At 39.1% G+C, this 20,374-nt stretch overlaps 1 protein-coding gene across 1 annotated transcript in view; it reads left to right on the forward strand.

Moving 5' to 3' along the window:
• Window positions 1–1,930: 1,930 nt before the first annotated feature.
• UBE2E2 (ubiquitin conjugating enzyme E2 E2) overlaps window positions 1,931–20,374 on the forward strand; it is a 373,034-nt gene continuing 354,590 nt past the window's right edge. The window contains exons 1-3 of the mRNA XM_045903879.3: window positions 1,931–2,062; window positions 7,703–7,886; window positions 18,640–18,690. Of these exons, the coding sequence (XP_045759835.1) occupies window positions 7,711–7,886; window positions 18,640–18,690 (227 nt within the window). The 5' untranslated portion in view covers window positions 1,931–2,062; window positions 7,703–7,710. The remainder of the gene's footprint in view (window positions 2,063–7,702; window positions 7,887–18,639; window positions 18,691–20,374) is intronic.

Consider the following 20,374-nt stretch of genomic DNA (forward strand, 5'->3'; position numbering starts at 1 on the left):
AAACCCAAATAAATAGTACACAGCAGTTAAGACATCTGCAGATAAATGAAGTATCACAGCAATCATAGTTTCAGCAGTTAAGCAGTGAAAACCTTTCCAATTCTTTCACGAAGTTAAAAGCAGACATTGCTGCATTCCTAGCCACCAGCTGCCAATGACCAGGACTAAAAAACAACTTTGATACTTTCTGTAACAGAAGAGAACTTTGTTACAAAATACTCAAAATAAACAAACAAAACCCAACAGGATATATACCTGAATATATGGGAGTAGTCTATTGGAGAAAAGCATAGAGACCTAGAAAACGGGAATTCTGTCATCCATCCTTACCAAATCATTATAAAACACAATCAGGAAAATGAAAATATTAAAACATGGAGATTTAATGAGGTAAAATAAATTATGCAGACATTTAAGGCAATCTATGAAATGTTCTATTTTGGTCATATTCTAAAATTAAAAAGCAAATTTTATGCATTATATGCATAAAATATTGCACCATGTGAGAGGTATAGGTGGCTATATAATTGATAATCTCAGGACATGCTAATTTATAATCCTCCAGTACATGTTTTTGAGTTTAGGGTAACAGGGCCTGTTGATATTCTTGAGTGCTGCATAGAAACGATCCCCAGAACACACCCACTTTTTACTCAATAGTGATTTCTGGAGCCTGGAAGCCAATACCTGCTTTTGCCAATTTTCAGGGATGTTATTAAGTAATATTCCTCAAAAAGGCATTTAGTAAAAGGATTTTCAGTTCTAGACATATGTATGTATCTTGACTTGCTCCTGTCCTCTGGGGTCTTAACTGCACTGATTTCTTTCGGCTGCTTGAATTGTGCGGGACTTTGTGGGGTGGACACTTTTGCCACAAAAAGGGACAGCTCTCTAGGGTATGTCACACATAGAGTGACAGCTCGCGTATATAGGAGGGCTCTAGCAGCAACAGCAATCAGTAAGAGGAGCTAGGGGTGGAGGTGGGGGAAATTTTGTAGAAGCTGAGTTTGCATAGCAGGCATAGGGGTTTTTGTTTTATTTTTTAATGATTATTTGGGGTGCAGATTATAGGGGAACCTAATGTTCCCTCGAGTTACCCACAGCACTGCCACTGTTCCCATTGCCTTTGACTGGGCATTAATGCAGCTCCTACTCGCTCTGATAGCTCCTCCTCCTTTCACCTCTCTCCCCAATATCCCAGGGCTAAATGGCGCGGAGCTCCTGGCTACCCGTGTACGTTCTAGGCCAGGGCGAACCAAAACGCAGAAGGATATTCGTGTGGCAGCGTAGCGTAGGGAGTCTGGGTTAGCCTTTGCGAACTTTCCAGGATAGTGCGAAGTTTTCTCATCTTGGGTGCATGTGGGCACCATGCGCCCGAGTTCTGGCTGGTTGTCAACAGGGTCAGTCCCAGTAGCGTACTTGGCGGACGCTTTGAGAGAAGTGTGAAGTCCAGGGCTGCCCTGGACGGGCGTAAAACGCCGCACCCAGTTTCGTCTTAGGGCAACTCCCACCCCCCAGCCAGCATTTCCCTTTAATGCGCGTGCCCGTCAAGGTCCCCGCGTCCCTTCCCTTCAGGTCGCCTCGCCAGCCTCTGTTTCCCTGACCTCTCCTGGTCCCTGCTTTCCCGTCTTCGTGGGCCGGCCCTCGCCCACCCCCGCCGCTGCTCACTCGCGGGACTCGGCTGTCACTTTACTTTTCCGCGCCGCCTCCCCGCCCCCTCGCCAGGCCGACCGGGCAGCCCGCCCGTGTGCGCGCCCGCCCCCGCCCCCGCCCCCTCGCGGCCACGCGCCGGGAGGAGGCGGGGCGGAGCAGGCTTGGGGTGCAGGGAGGCGCGCGGCGCGGCACGGCCGACGTGGGGTTCGCGCTCTCGCGGTCTCTCCCGGGCGGGCACGCGGGCACGCGCACTCGCGGGCGCGCGCGCGGACGGCCGGGCGGCGGCAGCGTCTCACGGAGGCGGTGGCTTCACTTTCCAGGACTCAGGGGCGGCCACAGCGGCAGCCGCGGGCAGCAGCCTCGGGAGCCGGAGCTGGAACGGCCGCGGGCGGCGGTGGCGGCGCTGAGGGTGAGTCCGGGCGGGCGCGAGCCCGGCGGGGACAGGCGTGGCCGGGCGGCCGGGTGCGTGGTGCGCGGGTCCGGCTTTCGGCGACTAGACGGTCTGCGGGGACACCCCGTCCTCGGGGCCTCCCAGGCCCCCCCCCGTCGTCTCCGCAGCCCTCTCTCCCCGCGCTTGGGCTGGAGCCCGGGACCTGCGCGGACGCCCCTCCCTCAGGTATTCGCCCGGGCCTCGCCGGTGCCCCCCCCATTCCTCCCTGTCTCCGGCGTCCTCCCTCTGGCGGGCGTCCCCCCCAACCTCGCCTCCACGTCGCAGGTCTCTGCTTCCACCGCCGGCGCCCTAGTTCTCTCCCCTGTTCCCCGGCGTGCCCCGTTCCCTGCGCCCCCTCCCGCGAGCCTCCTTGCCCCGGTTTCTCGCCCTTTCCACCCCTCCCCCCTTCCTATCTCCCCCCGCCTCGTCCCTGCCTGCCCATCTTCTACCCCCTTCCGTTCTCAGTTCCCCATCCTTCGCCACCCTCCCAGCCCCTTTCCTCTCCCAGCCGCATCCTGGAACTAAGTCTTTGCAAAAGTACTGGATAAATGTCACGGTGGAAAGTGCCCGGCTTGATCTTTTGCTATTTTCCCTAATTGCATAATTGCTGCACATGGTGTCTCTCCTGGTGAGTGCCGGGTCTGGCTCCCCCGCCGCCGCACCCCCGTGGCCCTCCTGGGGAAGACCTTGTGGGTTGTGTTTGTGTATACCCTGGTGTGAAGTGTGTGTTGTATTGGTCTTTTGTGAAGCCTGGCGCTTGTCACAGTTTGGAGCCGAAGCCCATTTTTCTCTGGTCTCTTCTCTGCAGCCCCCACTGGCCTGGTTTGAAACTGGATTCCCTCTGCCCTCCTCCTTCCACTTCTCCCCCTCTCTTCTCTCATAATGTTTTGATCCTTTTGCCCTTTACCATTTCTAATGAAGATGAAGCATAGCTTCTTGTGGCTTTTTTTTTTTTTTCCCACGACCAACCAGAAATGTCCAATCCATCTTCCCTTAAGGAAATTAAGGCCGCTTTAGAAAGACATCATCCTGTGCTCGGTGGCTGTTAGACCTATTTGCATGTTTTCAAGATTCGTCGTTTTGTGTTGTGTATTCTTGAGAGTCAAATCAAATATTTTTATTTAAAAGTACAAAAGGAAGACCTAGGGTTTACCTTCAGATTATCTAGCGCTTTGGAAAGATTTTAAGCTCTTCTTAGTTTTTTTTATCGCCTGTTCTTTAAAAAGTGTGTTTCTGAATATGTGATAATAATTCAGTCTGGACCTTGGAATTTAAATAATTGTCTCAGCGATTTGGATGCTCTGGCTCTTTAGCGTTTTGTATGTGGGTTGATGCTGATGATGGAGTGTTTTCATATAATGTCATACCCCATTTTATCTCCCCCGGAACATAGCACCTTTTCCTCAAAAATTGTGTTTTATTTTACATTTTAGAAAAGTTTAGAAATGTGAGTAGGAAGACAAATAACAAGATATTAAATGACAGAATTAAGCATTTTCCTGTTGCAAAAGCTCAAGTGAACATTGCTTTTGCAGTTTTATAACATGAGAAACAGTTATAAGTCTTATCTGAGCAGTAATCGAATTTATGAAGTGACTGTAGTTGCTTTTACGTTATCAGTTTATAACCGAGTCATTTCATTTTTATGGAACATGTGAATTTCATTTACTATATTGCTGATTTCTAGGACTGTAATTACCACACAGAGTACATAGGTAGTACAGGCTTAATTTGTGTGTTGAAGAAGGAACAGTATCTAAACTCTAAATTTAACACATGTTTGAGGAAAGTCTGTCTTTCTGTTTTATGTTTAGAAGCCAAGTTTTACTTTGAGTCTATATTTAAAAATATAGATTTAAATATCTTATTAGGTTTTTTTTAAAGATTTTACCTATTTATCTGAGAGAGAGAATGGGAGACAGAGAGCATGAGAGGGGGAGGGTCAGAGGGAGGAGACTCCCTGCTGAGCAGGGAGCCTGATGTGGGACTCCATCCTGGGACTCCAGGATCATGACCTGAGCCGAAGGCAGTTACTTAACCAACTGAGCCACCCAGGCGCCCTAAATGTCTTATTAGCTTTAAAGTGATCATTGAAGATGAGCTCTGTGTTTATAACCTTGGAATTTAAGTTTATCTTCCTTCTAGATTAGATGATTTGATCAAATTAGCTAATTAGGAATTGATATTAAAGATAATTTTAAAATGCTGATTTAGAAGATAACTTTAAAGAGTTTTAATTCATGACTTTTTATTCATTTATACTTTGGAAAGAGAAAACACCAATTTTATATTTATACTTAATTAAAATGCTTGTGGACTGCTTTTTCTTCATAAAAATTAGTTACCACCTGAGTGGTGCAATAATTTTTTTCCAATACTTTTTTCTAAAATTAGGCATTTAAAAACCAAAATCAGGGTAAATTTGCCTTTTTCTTGATATTTGAAAAAGATATGAAAACTTTGTTTCTAACAGTTTCTGTAGTGGTTATTAGTGGTGTCAGATGAATTTATCATCTATAGGTTAAGATTTGGATGAAATAAAGTATCTGAGGTCAAAAGTGGAAATAAAATTTTTTTCTCTATGGTGAAATTATAGAAATTATACCTCTGGGTTTTTCTTTTTATGGAAAGGAACAAAACTTAAGAGTATATCATCATATAATTTATTTATGTGAAGTTCAAAGATGGGCAAGACGTGGTATTAGAGGTTAGGGTAGTGACGGGAGAGGCGGATATGCTGTTTTTTGGCCTGGATACTGGTAACACAAGTGTGTTCAGTACATGACAACTCATTGGCCAACACTCACTGTGTACTGTTCTGTATGTATGTTACACTTCAAGAATTTTTCTTCAGTTAAGAATTTCTTTTAATACTTACCCTCTATTGGCCTTCTTTTAGTATCCACATACTCAGTACTTCTCCATTCATTTCTTGATCTGTCAGTTTTCTAAACTCCATCAGCCAAACACACTGAGACCCAAACCCATTTGTTAATAACCGCTTTGTGGAGCTATAATCCACATAATGCAAAACTCACCCTTTCAAAATATATAGTATACTAAGTGGTCTTAGTATATATTCACAAGGTTGTGCAACCATCACAACTATCTGATTTTAGAACATTTTCAGCACCTTAAAAAGAAACACCATCCCTATTAGCACTCACTCCCTATTTGGATATTTTTAATCGTTTTTTAAAATTAATTAATTAATTTAGTTAGTAATCTCTACACCCAACATTAGGCTTGAACTCACAACCCCGAGATCAAGAGTTGGCATGCTCTACCAACTGAGTCAGCCAGGTTCCACATTGTAGTATTTTTTAATAGTTCTCTAGAGAGACTAGTTTTAGTTTTCTGATATTCTGAAGCAATTTTTGAAATTTGGGCTTCAGATTATGGCTCAGATTGAATCATTGAGTAATCTTTAAAGTAATTATATGCTCATTGCATTATTAGTATGCAAATGTACATAAATAAGAACATTAAAAAGAATGTGTATATATATACCTATAACTGTATAAATGTATATATATATTAATATATATAACTAATATAATATATAACTGAAACTGTAGGCATAGTTTATTAAGCTGAGGCTCCATGTTCAGTAAAAAAGAATTTCATTTCATTTAGGTTTCCGTATATTTGTCATGTAATGGATTGCTTCTGGTTTAGGATGTTTAAAATGAATTCTCACTCATTTCACATTTCTTAAAATATTGCCAACAGCATTTTGCTATATCCAAGGACCGTTCCCTGAGAATTGTTCTCTTTCTTACTTCCATGCACATCTGCTCTAACATGCTCTTATATATACATACTTACTAGATTTTAAACTTCTGATATATTTTAACTGAAAGAAGTAAGCTGGAAAAAAAATCAATGTTAAATCCAAGGGTAAGAATTAAAGTGAAATAAAAATGAAAAAAAAGCAAGAAATATGTTCAGACTGTTAGAGCTAGACGTGAAACATACTGATGTAAAATTTCAGTATTCTATTAAGTGACTTTAGTGCTCATAAAAGGTGTCACAGCTGTGGAGACTGATGCTCTCCATTTACAGAATAGGTAGAAGAGCAGTCAGATTTCTCTGTCAATGTCTTTCAGAGTGGCTTGTGCAGATCTGTTTTGTTTGGCATGGGGGATGGGAGCTGATGGAGTTGAGAGGGGTGGTGGTGTGTTTGTGTGATGTCTCATGGAAGGCATACAGTATTTTCTGTTGACTCTTCACCTCTCTGTGCTTCCTGATTCTTTCATTCGGTTACGTTGCATTTTGGTTTGTCTTATGATAAAAATTTAAATCCATTAAAGATTTGTATTATGAAATCACTTAGATTTAGAGCAAGCTGTAAGTTAAATCTTCGGTGATGATGAATTTTCATCATTGTCAAGTAGCTATATATTTAGACTAATTATAGTAATAAACAGTGCTTTATTTGAGGTATCTTTCTTTTACAAAGTGGTTATTAGGTGACAGTAACATGGTGAGCACAAGGCTCGTTAGAGTCTGGGCATTGATTTGTCAGTTTTGTTTTGAATTTGTCAGTACACTCTAAGCTAGTTTGGTCATAAGGGGTGTATTCATAGAAATCAAACTCAGAAATTGATTATGATGGGATGATAGTTGAGAAGGGATGTCCCTTTCACTTACTAGAATTTTTTTGTATCTGCTATCCAGGCTATTGCAGCTACTATGTGTCAAGGTATTGAGGAAGTTGAGTTGATAATCAGAGCTGCTTGGGGAGCATGAACTCAGAGCAAAGGGAATTTTGAAAGCCTTCAGGGATATTTTATCCAAGACTGGAAAAAAAATTAAAAAGAGCCCTTCAGCCTCTCAAGACAGTCTGCATTTCTTGTGAAACACAGTTGCTTGGTATATTGCTCGATCAATGCTGACACCATTATGTGGTTCAGTTTTTATTTAGAATCATGTGGGCCTCTGCGTTCTTTTGTGTTCTTCTGTTATCAGAAGATAACAATTGACTAGTTTGGAGGATTTTAATTTAGTAGTTTTCAGAATTTTTAGAGTTGTACAACATCACCATTACCTAATTTAAGAACATTTGCATCACCCCAAAAGGATACTTCATACCTATTAGCAGTCCTTCCCCATTTTTCCCTCATTCCTAGTCCCTGGCAACCACTTATCGACTTCTCTGTCTCTGTCTGTGGATTTGGACAGTTCATGTAAATGGAATCATACAGTTTGTTGTCTTTTGTGACTGGCTTCTTTCACTTAGCATAATGTTTTCACAGTTCATTCATGTTGTAGTGTGTCCGTATTGTGCCTCATTCCTTTATATGGCTGAATAATATTCCATTGTATGGCTGTATCACATTTGGTTTATCCATTTATCAGTGGACATTTGAGTTGTTTCCTCTTTTTGGCTTTATGAATAATGTTACTATGAACATTTTGTATATATATTCTGTGTGTTTTCATTTTCTTTCTCAAGGCATTTTGAGAGAAAAGTTTTGGCAACTCGCAAAGCTGATTTGTAAGTGGCCACTGTATTCATTGTGTATTAGTTTTACTTCTACTTTGAGGCTCACTTTCTCTCTATTCTAAAGGTAGTCCTCCCATAACTAAATAAATGATCTTTGATTTTTAATCCAGGATCTAAAATGTCCACTGAGGCACAAAGAGTTGATGACAGTCCAAGCACTAGTGGAGGAAGTTCTGATGGAGACCAACGTGAAAGTGTTCAGCAAGAACCAGAAAGAGAGCAAGTTCAGCCCAAGAAAAAGGAGGGAAAAATATCCAGCAAAACAGCTGCTAAATTGTCGACTAGTGCTAAAAGGTACCTCAATGATTATCCCTTTTTAGTTTTAGTATCAATTTATTGTCTTTAGTTCTATCTTTCTGTTGTATTTAATCATTTTTCTGGGATGTGGACCATGAAATTCATGGATTTTTCTTTCTTTTTCAAGATTATTTCTTTTACATTGTTTTAATTGTAGGCAATATGAACTTTTTAGTATTTATTTATTTTTAAGATTTTATTTATTTATTTGAGTGAGAGAATGAGATAGAGAGAGAGAGAGCATGAGCGGGGGAAGGTCAGAGGGAGAAGCAAACTCCCTGCTGAGCAGGGAGCCCGATGCAGGACTCGATCCCGGGACTCCAGGGTCATGACCTGAGCCAAAGGCAGTCACTTAACCAACTGAGCCACCCAGGCGTCCCAAACTTTTTAGTATTTAAAGTCAGTTAAACAGTATGGCAGATTCATAAAGATATATATCCATAGTGTGTTTGTATGTGTTTATGTATTATTAATTGAGCATATATAGGACAATGTGTGTAAAAATGTGATAGTTTGATTTACTTGACCATAAATATTTTACTCTCTTCTGTAACACAGGACAGTGAGTAGGATTCTATTAAAATAGTTGTTGAATGATGTGTATTTTCTACTACTCCCTGTTAGTGAAGTTAGAAATGCTGAAGTTCAACAGATACATCTTGGTTTCATTATATAAGGCAGTGGATCCATCTTGATACAGATTTTTTTTTTCTCTAGACAATAGATCTGGAAGGTAGATAGTTGAATGATTTTCTTTTGCCACATCGGTTGCTTATGATGAGAGAAATATGCTTTAATATTGTTTAATTATAGAAAATCACTTGGAAAATAATTTAAAAGTAGACTAAATCGAGTACAGTTTTTCCTGATTTTGTGGTTTAATGTTCTAATACCTTTTAAAAGATACCAAATAGGAAGCATAGTGAAAGCATTTTGTAAGTTTTAGCATAGTGGAATGTCTGAATGTTGAATGGTAGTTTTATATTTCATTGGGTAGTATGGATTAGGGGGTCCTTTCCTGAAGAACAAAAACCATTATGGTCTAGCAGACCTTGTTTCCCTCTGGCCTAGTCAATTCACAGAATCAGGAAGAACCATCTCAGGCCTCCATGTGGCATGAGTTTCTAGGGAGAGATGTTGCAGTGATAGTGAGTGGTCAGCAACTCATTCCAAGGGGTAGTCGACTGTGGTAGTCGTCCCCTTCCCAAAAGCGTGTTGCTGATCCCTGACTTCTGTTGAAGGAGTTGTGTGGAAGTCAGATTGCCTCAAACTTTAAGACTTTATGCTCGAACATGCCAGTGTGGGGAAAAGGTTTCCATTTGTTTTTGCTGTCACACCACACAAGTCTGGAGGCCTTAGCTGGCTGACCTGACCCCTCTGCTGCCAAAACACAGAATGACCTGCTGCTGGGAAATGGGGGGTTGAGTTAGTGTGGATAAGAAAGGTAAGAATGGAGAAAATGTGGCATCCAGATGAAAGAAAGGAGCTTCAGGTGGGTGGGTAAGAGACACTCAGGTACAGAGTGTGGCTGCATATACACGAGGAAACTATAATTCAGTCCTCAGCTTCTGATCCTAAGGGTTTCCATGTGGCATCTTCAGCTTGTCAGAAAAAGGAGAGGATGGGCTGGCCAGGTCTGTGGGGAGTAGGGTCTAGATAGTGCTTCTCCTGGCTCTGTGCTCAGTTCTCCCATGATTGCTAGTTAGCAAAGACTCCTGTCTGCTTCTTGAAGTCTGCCTTTTCCCCTGTTTGGGAGTACCACCATAAAATCCCTTAAAATCATATTTCTTGAGTGATGTATCAAAAGACCAAATTCTGCTTATGAGAGATTATTAAATGTACCATGTGTGAAAGTGAGGATTGCATGAATTTTTTCAAGTACATGGATCATCTTTTACTTCATTTTACTACAGTGTGTAAAACAAAGTATAGTTTACGTATTTAAACCTAGTCCTCCCCACCCTTTTAAGTAGGGGAAAAGATGTAGTATTGAGATGGTGTGTGTGTAAAGAATCCAAGAAGTGCCTGACTGGCACATAATAGAAATCAGTATTATTGCATTGGTTAAAGTAGGAAATATTGTCTGTAGGAAGAGTTGCTTCTTTGCTGAAGGAATCCCTCCCCTGACAGATTCATTCTTGTGAATGTGTGATTTTTTTTTTTAAAGATTTTATTTGACAGAGAGAGAGACATGAGTGGGAGGGAAGGACAGAGGGAGAGGCAGAGGGAGAAGCAGACTCCCTGCTGAGCAGGGAGCCTGATGCAGGGCTTGATCCCAGGACCCCGAGATCATCACCTGAGCTGAAGGCAGACGCATAACTGAGATTTTTTTTTTTTTTAAGAAAACATGTTTCTACACAAAATCTTTAGTTCTTCAATTATAGCACATTTCATGCAATTGAGCACCTATGTGCAAAGTGCTTTTCTTGAGTTACTACAAAATGCATGTAATCACAGCATCTGAGTATTTCTAGTTTAACAACAGCACTGTGTCCTCAAAGGCTAACATATATCTCATTTTCCTAAAGTTTATCAAGTGAACTTGAAAAATATCTACAGGGGCACCTGGGTGGCTCAGTCAGTTAAGCGGCTGCCTTTGGCTTTGGTCATGGTTCCAGGGTCCTGGGATCGAGCCCTGCATCGGGCTCCCTGCTCCGCGGGAGGCCTGCTTCTCCCTCTCCCACTCCCCCTGCTTGTGTTCCCTCTCTCACTGTGTCTCTCTCTGTCAAATAAATAAATAAAATCTTAAAAAAAAATATATCTACAAGACTTTAACTGGCACAGGGTCTATAAATGACAGGATCAGTGTATGAGACATTACTAGATGCCAAATAAATGTTTTATCACATTTAGTCCTCACAACAGCCCTATGAAGATGGTACCATTATTATCTCCATTTTACAGAAAAGGAAACCCAGGATTAGAAATGTTAAATTATGTATCTAAGATCACAAGGCTATTAAATGCCGGAACCTATAATCAAACCCAGACCCCACCTCTAGAGTTCAAGCTCTGCACTGCTTCTGATAAATATCTCTTATAAAATGACACCATATGGAAAAGACTTCTCATCTGAATAAAAACCAATTAACGATAATCAGAATTTTATTTTGAAACTACCTCTAACTTTGAATATTCTGATAAATACTGGGATCTTTTTTTTTTTTTTGAAGATTTTATTTATTTATTTGACAGAGAGAGAGAGAGCACAAGTAGGCAGAGTGGCAGGCAGATGGAGAGGGAGAAACAGGCTCTCCGCTGAGCAGGGAGCCAGATGTGGGGCTTGATCCCAAGACCCCAGGATCATGACCTGAGCCGAAGGCAGCCGCTTAACGGACTGAGCCACCCAGGTGCCCCAGTACTGGGATCTTAATATCCATGGAAGATCCAATCCCTATAATAAACTCAAGGTTCTAAGGCAGCCAGTAAGTAAATAATGTGACCCTCCTATGGTAGGCACTGTAGATATAATGATGAATTTAAAAGACGTGGGTAGGGGCGCCTGGGTGGCTCAGTCATTGGGCGTCTGCCTTCGGCTCAGGTCATGATCCCAGCTCCTGGGATCGAGCCCCGCATCGGGCTCCCTGCTCTGCGGGAAGCCTGCTTCTCCCTCTCCCATTCCCCCTGCTTGTGTTCCCTCTCTTGCTGTCTCTCTCTGTCAAATAAATAAATGAAATCTTTAAAATAAATAAATAAATAAATAAAAGACGTGGGTGTCTGCCCTCATGATTCTCATTTTTTTTTTCTCAATTGTTAGAACTTAAGCAAAGATGACAAAAATAAAATAACTCCACTATCAACTAAATTGGGGGAAAGGAAGAGTCAAGAATTAAGCTTTTTCTTTTAACTTAAAAAAATCAGAGGAAAGCAGCATTTTTATACTTAAAATCCATAATAAATGATTAAGTCACTTCAGATATATTCAGATAAATCACCTACAGATCTTCTAGAGGAAGGTCATGAATCACAATTTTAAAATCACAGATTCAGGGGCGCTTGGGTGGCTCAGTTAGTTAAGCATCTGCCTTCAGCTCAGGTCATTGATCCCAGGGTCCTGGGATCGAGTCCCGTGATGGGCTCCCTGCTCCGTGGAGAGCCTGCTCCTCCCTCTCCCTCTGCCCCTCCCCCGTGCCTGTGCTCACTCTCTCTCTCTGTCAAATAAATGATTAAGTCACTTCAGATACTGTCACCCATATACCACTTGGAGATCTTCTAGAGGAAGGTTCTGGCATTTAGTAGCGTTGTACAACATGTAGAAAACATGTAGAAACATGTTTTCTTAAAAAAAATCTCAGTTTTCAAGTATTACAGAAAAGTAATGTAGGGTAGGATACAGGAAACATTTAAGTAGGTATTTTATTTAAATAATGGTATAAATTAATTTCATCTATTTTGAGTGAAGAGGAAGATTATAGTAACATCTTTAATCAAGTTTTGCTCTTTGGCAAGAATTTGTTTCTTAAGACATTGGCATACTCTTATCATAGTCTGTTCTCTTGATAATACCTGTATCACTCCTGTTCACAAGTATGTAGTTGGACTATGTCTGGCAGTGACAAATTTTGATGATTTTATTAAATTGACTAGTCAGTTCAATAAAATAACTATTTTGAGCTTGTCATTGAATTGACTGCACTGCTTTCAAGTGTTGATACATCTGTAAATGTGAATTTTATTTTATTTTTTTAAAGATTTTTTATTCATTTGCGAGAGCACAAGTAGGGGGAGCGGCAGAGGGAGGGGAGAAGTAGACTCCGCTGAGCAGGGCGCCCTATGTGGGACTTGATCCCAGGACCCTGGGATCATGATCTGAGCCAAAGGTAGATGCTTAACCAACTGAGCCACCCAGGTGCCCTGTAAATGTGAATTTTAAATCACATTTATTCCAAATTAACTTTGGAGTAGACATTGTGATTTTACTGGACATAATAGAATGTTTTAGGAATGAATGCTATTTGGTTTTAGACTAAATTTTTGTTAAGTTGAAAGGTGGATTCCTATGTGTTCCAGCGTAAACCTTTATTATATCGGCTCTTAGTTTTCTACATTAGAATGAAGTAGAACTCTTCATAAATATCTTTTGTACTGACTTAACCTTCTTGGTTCTAAATGTACATATAGAAGCTTCTTAATGTTTCTGAAATCAGGATGCATCTTACAGTTGATGTGCAAAATCATTTAATTGATGGTATCTTAAAAATCACAGATACATGGTTTATATCACCATTCAGAATTAAACTTTAGGCTTATTATTTGCAATGACTCTGTTTTCTAGGTTAATTCAGATACTACTTTGACATTTGTATATTTATTTATTTATTTTTAAAGATTTTATTTATTTGAGAGAGAGAGAGAGAGCATGAGTGCATGAGCAAGGGGAGGGGGAGAAGCAGGCTCCCCAATGAGCAGGGAGCCCAACACGGGGCTCAATCCCAGGACCCTGGGATCATGACCTGAGCCAAACGCAGACACTTAACTGGCTGAGCCACCCGGGCGCCCACTACTTTGAAGTTCAAAATATTTTAGTAATTAATGGTGTGATGTTTTTCTTCCTGAGAATAATTTCATTTTTGAAGATTTTGACCAGTTGATTCAGTTGGTTAGAATAGAAATTCTCAGGTGACCAAGGAATACAGTCTGTAGAGTATAGAAAGTCATTTTGGTGGGATGAAGTTTTTTTGTTTTTGTTTTTAAATAACTGCTAAGAAAATATCTTTGTGAATCACTATGTCCAAATATTCTTGTTCTACTTGGACCTGAGTGAGTTACTGAATTTTCTTTAGCCTGAAATATGTGTGTGTTTTATTACTTTTTTTTATGTGTGTGTGTTTTAAACATGTCAGTACTTATGTACTGCTTCATTTTTCTGAACCATTAATCCAATGTGTTGATGTTAAAATGAGTGCTTCATATCTTCTCCATTTTGTGTAATTTTGATACTATATTCTTCATTTAAGTCTAAATGAATCATGATTGTTATTTCTCTTCCCCTCCCCCCACTCCATTCTTTTTAGCAAATGACAGTCACATGCAGTACTCTTAACCATTCCTGGAACAGTTAAGGTATTAGGTTAAGTCTTACAAACTGAAATTTAGTTTGTATTTTGCTTCTGACTTGTCTCAGTAACTATGTGCAATTACTGATTTCTGTATCATAATAACCAAAGAAGTGGCATTGCTGGATGGAAATTGGGAATTTAGGCAATTGTCTAGTTGATTTATGTCTAAAGAAATAATTTTGTCTTACAAGTTCTGATGAGAGAGGCTCTTTGTTTGACTTAGCAAGATAATTACCTGTCTTTACCAGTGTACAATAACTAGCCTTAGTTTCCTTATCTTTTAAATGGGAAATGATAAAACAGTAATATTTAGAGAAATATGTGAGATTTATTTAGTTCACTTTTAATAGACTAAAATCATCATGTGAAAAGTATGCTGTAAGTGTGAATTATTGATACTTTTTCATTTTTCCTCACCCTAAGAGACAGTGCCTGAAATAGCTACCTTCCTTACCCCACATGTCAAGACTGAGAAACTTAATACATACCATGATCACAACTTTTGAGAAAGAATTGAATTGCTGTCGTTAAAAGCAGCGGGACATCTTGCAACTGTTTAAATAGCAATTCTTAATATAATCTTTTCTGTCGAGAAATATAACCATTCTTAGGTGTGGCACAAAATACGTTTTAATATACTGACTCACTGCTTAGAGTTGTCAAGTTTATCAATAAATTGGTTTTTATACTGAATAATTAGATCTGGAATTATAGACATCCAGAGGGGTTCAAGTTCCATTATAGAATCATTTAATAGAAAATTATGAATATTGATTTTTTTTTAAAGTAGGCTCCGCGCCCAGCTTGGACCCCAATGTAGAGCCAAACTCATGACTGTGAGATCGAGACGTGAGCTGAGATCAGGAGTCTGATGCTTAACCTACTGAGCTGCCTCTGATTTATCAATTTTTTAAACCAAAAGGGACAGTGTAAGCATGGAGCAAGATGAGTTATTTGAAAATCCCAAAGAAATTCTTTTAAAAAGCTTTCTTTGACAGTTTAAGCTTGCTCTTTTGAATGGCTATTTTTTTGGTCCTCTTGGTTTAAAAACAATTAATTCATAGATGTCGTTCATGTTTCTAGTAACTAATTAAGCACTACAGAGACATTTTTAATGGAAAGCAACATTTTTCTGTCCACATACCTTCCCTATCCCAGTTTTATTCCCTTGAAGCAAACTCTTTTACCCATCTCTGATTTTAGTCCTTCTGTTGGTGTTTCTGCATAACTCTAAATTATATACAGTACTTACATCTATTTGTTGAATTGTTTTTGTTTTTGAAGATTTTATTTATTTGACAGAGAGAGCGAGCGAGAGCAGGAACACAAGCAGGGGGAGTGGGAGAGGGAGAAGCAGGCTTCCCGCGGAGCAGGGAGCCCGATGCGGGGCTCGATCCCAGGACCCTGGAATCATGACCTGAGCTGAAGGCAGACACTTAACGACTGAGCCACCCAGGCACCCTATTTTTGTTGAATTGTTAAATAATATCTTTTGACTCTCTGCTATGAAATTTGAGGATGTAGCTTGTTTACCTACTCTTCCTTCTGTTTCCCTCCTCCCAGTTAATGATAGTTACATTAAAAAAAGAGTAGTGGTTGTCTTTCATAACTAAATAATATATTTAAGCCACTATTTCTTATTCTTTCAATTTTTTTCTTTCTTCTTCTTTTCAAAGATTTTATTTATTTGACAGAGAGACACAGCCAGAGAGGGAACACAAGCAGGGGGAGTGGGAGAGGGAGAAGCAGGCTTCCCGCCGAGCAGGTAGCCTGATGCAGGGCTCGATCCCAGGGCCCTGGGATCATGACCTGAGCTGAAGGCAGATGCTTAACGACTGAGCCACCCAGGCGTCCCCTTATTCTTTCAATTTTCAACAGTATTTCTTGGTTCCCTACTTTGTAAAATGGGGATGTTAATACCTTCATTCTGCCTCCATCTTCTCAAACTGGTTTCAGTTAGGTACACTTAATTTTACACCTTGAAGGTTAGTAATATTTACATTGCATAGCACAACTACAATGCATCTTCTTTGTGTTGTCAGTAAGTAAACGACCAATAAATTGCCAGTGCATTTACTATAACTAAATATTCAGTGCCAGATCAAACAGAATTTTAGGATTAGATTTCCTACAAGTCTTGATCTCTAGGATACCCAACGAGTCATAACATTAGGCCAAATAGATCAAATCTCTCTTTTTTTCCCCTTAACATTTGCTACTTGATTTAAAAAGTTTTACATTTTAGTTTCTTTCATATTTGGTCTATGGTTTTCTTACACAGGTGTTTTTCTTCTGGGATTTCTGGTTGTCTTTTTCTCCCCACCACCCTTTAATAATGTGTCTTTATTGTATTCTTAAGCACTCTGCAGTCCCCTCTTGTCTGTCTCAACCTGTTTAATTTACACCTGTCTGCTTTGTCTTCCAGAAGTACGCTGAAATTCTTATTTACTTCTCTTTGCTGTTTATTCCCTTTTGCACTTTCAGTATTTTGCCTCCCTGCTCCTTCCTGCCTGCCCCAAGTAGGATCTTGAAGGAGGGGGAGGTGAATGTGTGTGTGCTCAGTTTGCTATCATTAATCTGACTTACTCGGTTAGTTTTGAAGTACCTGTTTTAGACTTCTGTATGAAATTCATAAAGGGTGTTTACCAGTATCAGATCTTTGAGATTTCCCATTTAATTATGGGCTGTATATACTTTTTAAAAAAGATCTATTTATTTGAGAGAGAGAGAGACCATATACCTTACCCCGTGTGCGGTTGGGGGGAGGGGCAGCAGGAAAGAATCTTGAAGCAGACTCCCCACCGAGCATGGAGCCCTACACAGGCTTGATCCCAAGACCCATGAGATCATGACCTGAGCCGAAACCAAGAGTCTGACATTTAACTGACTGAGCTACCCAGTCGGCCCTGGGCTGTATATACTTTATGTGCATGTGAACACATCACAGAGTCCGTATTAGAAGGAATCATATTTTAAAGATAAAACAAATCCTAGTTAACCTCTTCATTTTATAGGATGGGGAATAAACCTCTTCATTTTATAGGAAGAAAATTGAGGCTGAGGGAGAGGATGCAGATGTGAGCAGTCTTTATCAAGAACTCTCAATTAATGGTATAGCAGAATTAAAATAAAAGTTTTTTTGGTTTTGAACTTATTAGTCTTGCTCAGCTTCGTAATGCGTCCCCAACCTTGAATCACATGGCTTAGAAAAGTGAAAATTATGTTAGTAGAATTCAGTTCCTTTAGGAAATTGAAGCCAATCCTCTTGGAGGAGTCATGTCTATTTCTGTATTTTTGTTCGTTGTATTGAAAAAGATGTGGAATGAAATTGTTTGAGTAAATGTTTTTGTTCAGGTTCTTATTTTTTAAGGTACTTTATTTTTTTATTTTTTTATTTTTAAAGATTTTATTTATTTATTTGACAGAGAGAGACACAGTGAGAGAGGGAACACAAGCAGGGGGAGTGGGAGAGGGAGAAGCAGGCTTCCCGCAGAGGAGAGAGTCTGATATGGGACTCGATCCCAGGACCCTGGGACCATGACCTGAGCCGAAGGCAGTTGCTTAACAACTGAGCCACCCAGGCGCCCTTTTTAAGGTACTTTAGTCACCTGTCATCCATTTACCATCACAATAATTACCAGATAGCAGGTGTCCAGTTAGCAAATCTTCATATTTAAAAAGCAAAGGAGAAGTGGTTTTGAGGATTTTTTTTGTATTTGCTTTAACAAATCCTGTGTTTAATAATGCATGAATGATAGTTAAGAGATTGCTTAGTCTCATAAAACAATGTAGCCTTTGTATATGTATATAAGGGGTTGGGTGCAGTTAAAAGTCAAAGTAAAAAAATAAAAAAATAACACGAGGACAAAAGGAGATTTTTAAAAAAGTTCTTTTTGCAATGCAATGACATTAAGATGATTATCCACATATTATTAGGATAGTTCTTGCAAAAGGAATAGTGTCAGATTGGAAAGTCTCAATCTGCTCCAACCTAGAGGCTTCAGGGAGGAATACCATGTATATTTGGGTAGCAGTTTCAGGTGTTGGAATGAGATCCTGATAATTCTTTCTTCACCAGTTGATTGGATTACTCAGAATGCTTGGATTCAACTTAATAATCATCTTTCTGTCTTATGTGGAGGTGTTCTAGTGCAAATCAGAAGTTGGAATGATCCATAAATAATGTGACAAAGGTATCTAATTTACACTAGAAATTTTGGTTATTATCAGTGGTTCAGAGAAGTGTTTTTTAAAAGATTTATTTATTTGAGAGAGAGAGAGAACGTGGGCAAGCAGTGCGGAGGGGCAGAGGGAGAGAGAGAGAAGCAGACTCCCTGCTGAGCACAGAGCTGGGCATGGGGCTTGAGCTCACAACCCTGAGATCATGACTTGAGCCAAGAGTTCGAATGTTAACCGACTGAGCCACCCAGGTGTCCTGGTTAGATGAAGTTTTTAATGTTATTTCTACAGGCTGCATGTACTGATAATGGGCAATCTTTTTACCCTTTGTAGGTGCATTGCCAAAATCAAGGCAGAAGTAATGGCTTGGTTATTATTATATATGATGATTTATTTGGTATTACTATTTCAAAAAAAATACAAATGGGAAATACTTGTGTAAAAGTATAACATTTTAGTGAACTACTAAGACAGTGAAGACATTTTAACATAACTTTGTCTTTATTTTAAAGAATTCAAAAGGAACTTGCAGAGATTACGTTGGACCCTCCTCCCAACTGTAGGTAAGTACTTACGGATTTTTATTTATTTGTATCTTTTGCGCAAGGTATAATTGAACCATTGGTCTGATGTACAACTGTTGTAATTTGATTAGTAAAATATATTGTAGTTTGAATTTAAATGACTGTGGAGGACGGCTATTGTTTCTGTGCAGAAATGGAATACTTATCAAGTCTGTTTGTAGAGGTATAGTGGGGTTGCCAAACAGAGTAATGCAATAACAGTAAGATAATGAAATTATAGAGTAACAAATACAATTATTTTTCAGTGGAATAGGTGTTGGGGCCTTAAATGATTTCTTTAATGGTAGAATAATAGTGTGGCTAAAATATTTGCTATTTGATAATTCACTTGTTACCTTGTTGGAAATTGATTTTTAAAAGTACTGGAACAGTGAACTGTTTTTTCATGGTTTACATTATTTCTCGGCTATAAGTAAGAATGGGTGATTTGAGGCAATGATGTTAAATTTAAAACTCTCTCCTTTATGACCGCATTCTTCAATTTTCTGGTCAGAGGTTATTTATAAGAAGTAATAGTGCTTGCCTGGAAATGATTAATGATATACAGGTAGATAGAGGAAGAAGAGAAAAATGACCTCCTGCCTTATACTAGATCTTGGGTCTGATGCAATAGTTGGAAGATTGGCTGTTGGTCTCATATAAAACATTTCTTTCTGTTTTGATATGAGGTCAGTGTTGGAACCAGGCCATCATGGCGTTTCCATAGTTTAAATTGGTAGTCTTGTGGATTGAAGGTGAGAGGGCAGATTACAGGAATATGTTGCTAATATTGAATGAAGGTAGAATTTATTGTTTGGTATGATTTCTGATTTTACTGATCTTATTTTTATGTGAAAGCAAAGATAGCAACTCTACATATTAATGAAAGTGAGAATTTTGCACATGGCTATTTGATACTTGGCTAGTTGGAAACTTGTGTAGGAAAAGTTCTAATAAGGCTTTTTATGTTTGTGGTAAATCTAATGTTCTTTACATGAGAGTCATCTACAGTATATACCCTTGCAATAATAATCAAAGAATGTTTTATTCAAATAGAACAAATATTTCTTTGTTAAGTAAAACTGTTTAACAGAAAGACTTTTTATCACACTTAAGACTGTTACATCAAAGACATTTTCAGATGGCAAATCATTGGTCGCTTTGGTCACCAATTCTTGGAAATGAATTGATTGTGGAAAAACTCCAGTTTGAATGAAACCTAAAATCTCTTGTTTCTTGTGACAGTATTCATTTTAATGGTTTGAATCTTTTTTTAAAAAGTAGTTTAACCACATATATTATTTTTGTAATCTTTTTACAACTAAATTGGTAAATATATGAACTTAGTTTATATACTTATTTGCTTAAATTTTGACAACAAATTACTGGCAAAATAAACTACTTTGTTTTAATGAGCTTGTTTAAGGCTCATTTTTAATAAATGAAATCCACGTACAATATTATGTGATGGTTAGACTGCAACTTCGTTATAAGATGTATTATTTTCTAATACATTAGTTTAATTTAGTTTTAACTTATTACGGATAATAATTTAGCTTGATTAAACCAGGGTATTATAAACATGCATGAAAACAAGTGTGAGGAAAGGAATTACATAATGGCAATTATTTAAATAAACTAAAATAATTAAACCAATTCTATTTAAAGTTAAAAAGAAAAGTTT

Source organism: Mirounga angustirostris, unplaced genomic scaffold (genome assembly GCF_029215605.1).
Source record: "Mirounga angustirostris isolate CCGP_5_RB_7025 unplaced genomic scaffold, mMirAng1.0.hap1 SCAF_1, whole genome shotgun sequence".
Classification (NCBI taxonomy): domain Eukaryota; kingdom Metazoa; phylum Chordata; class Mammalia; order Carnivora; family Phocidae; genus Mirounga; species Mirounga angustirostris.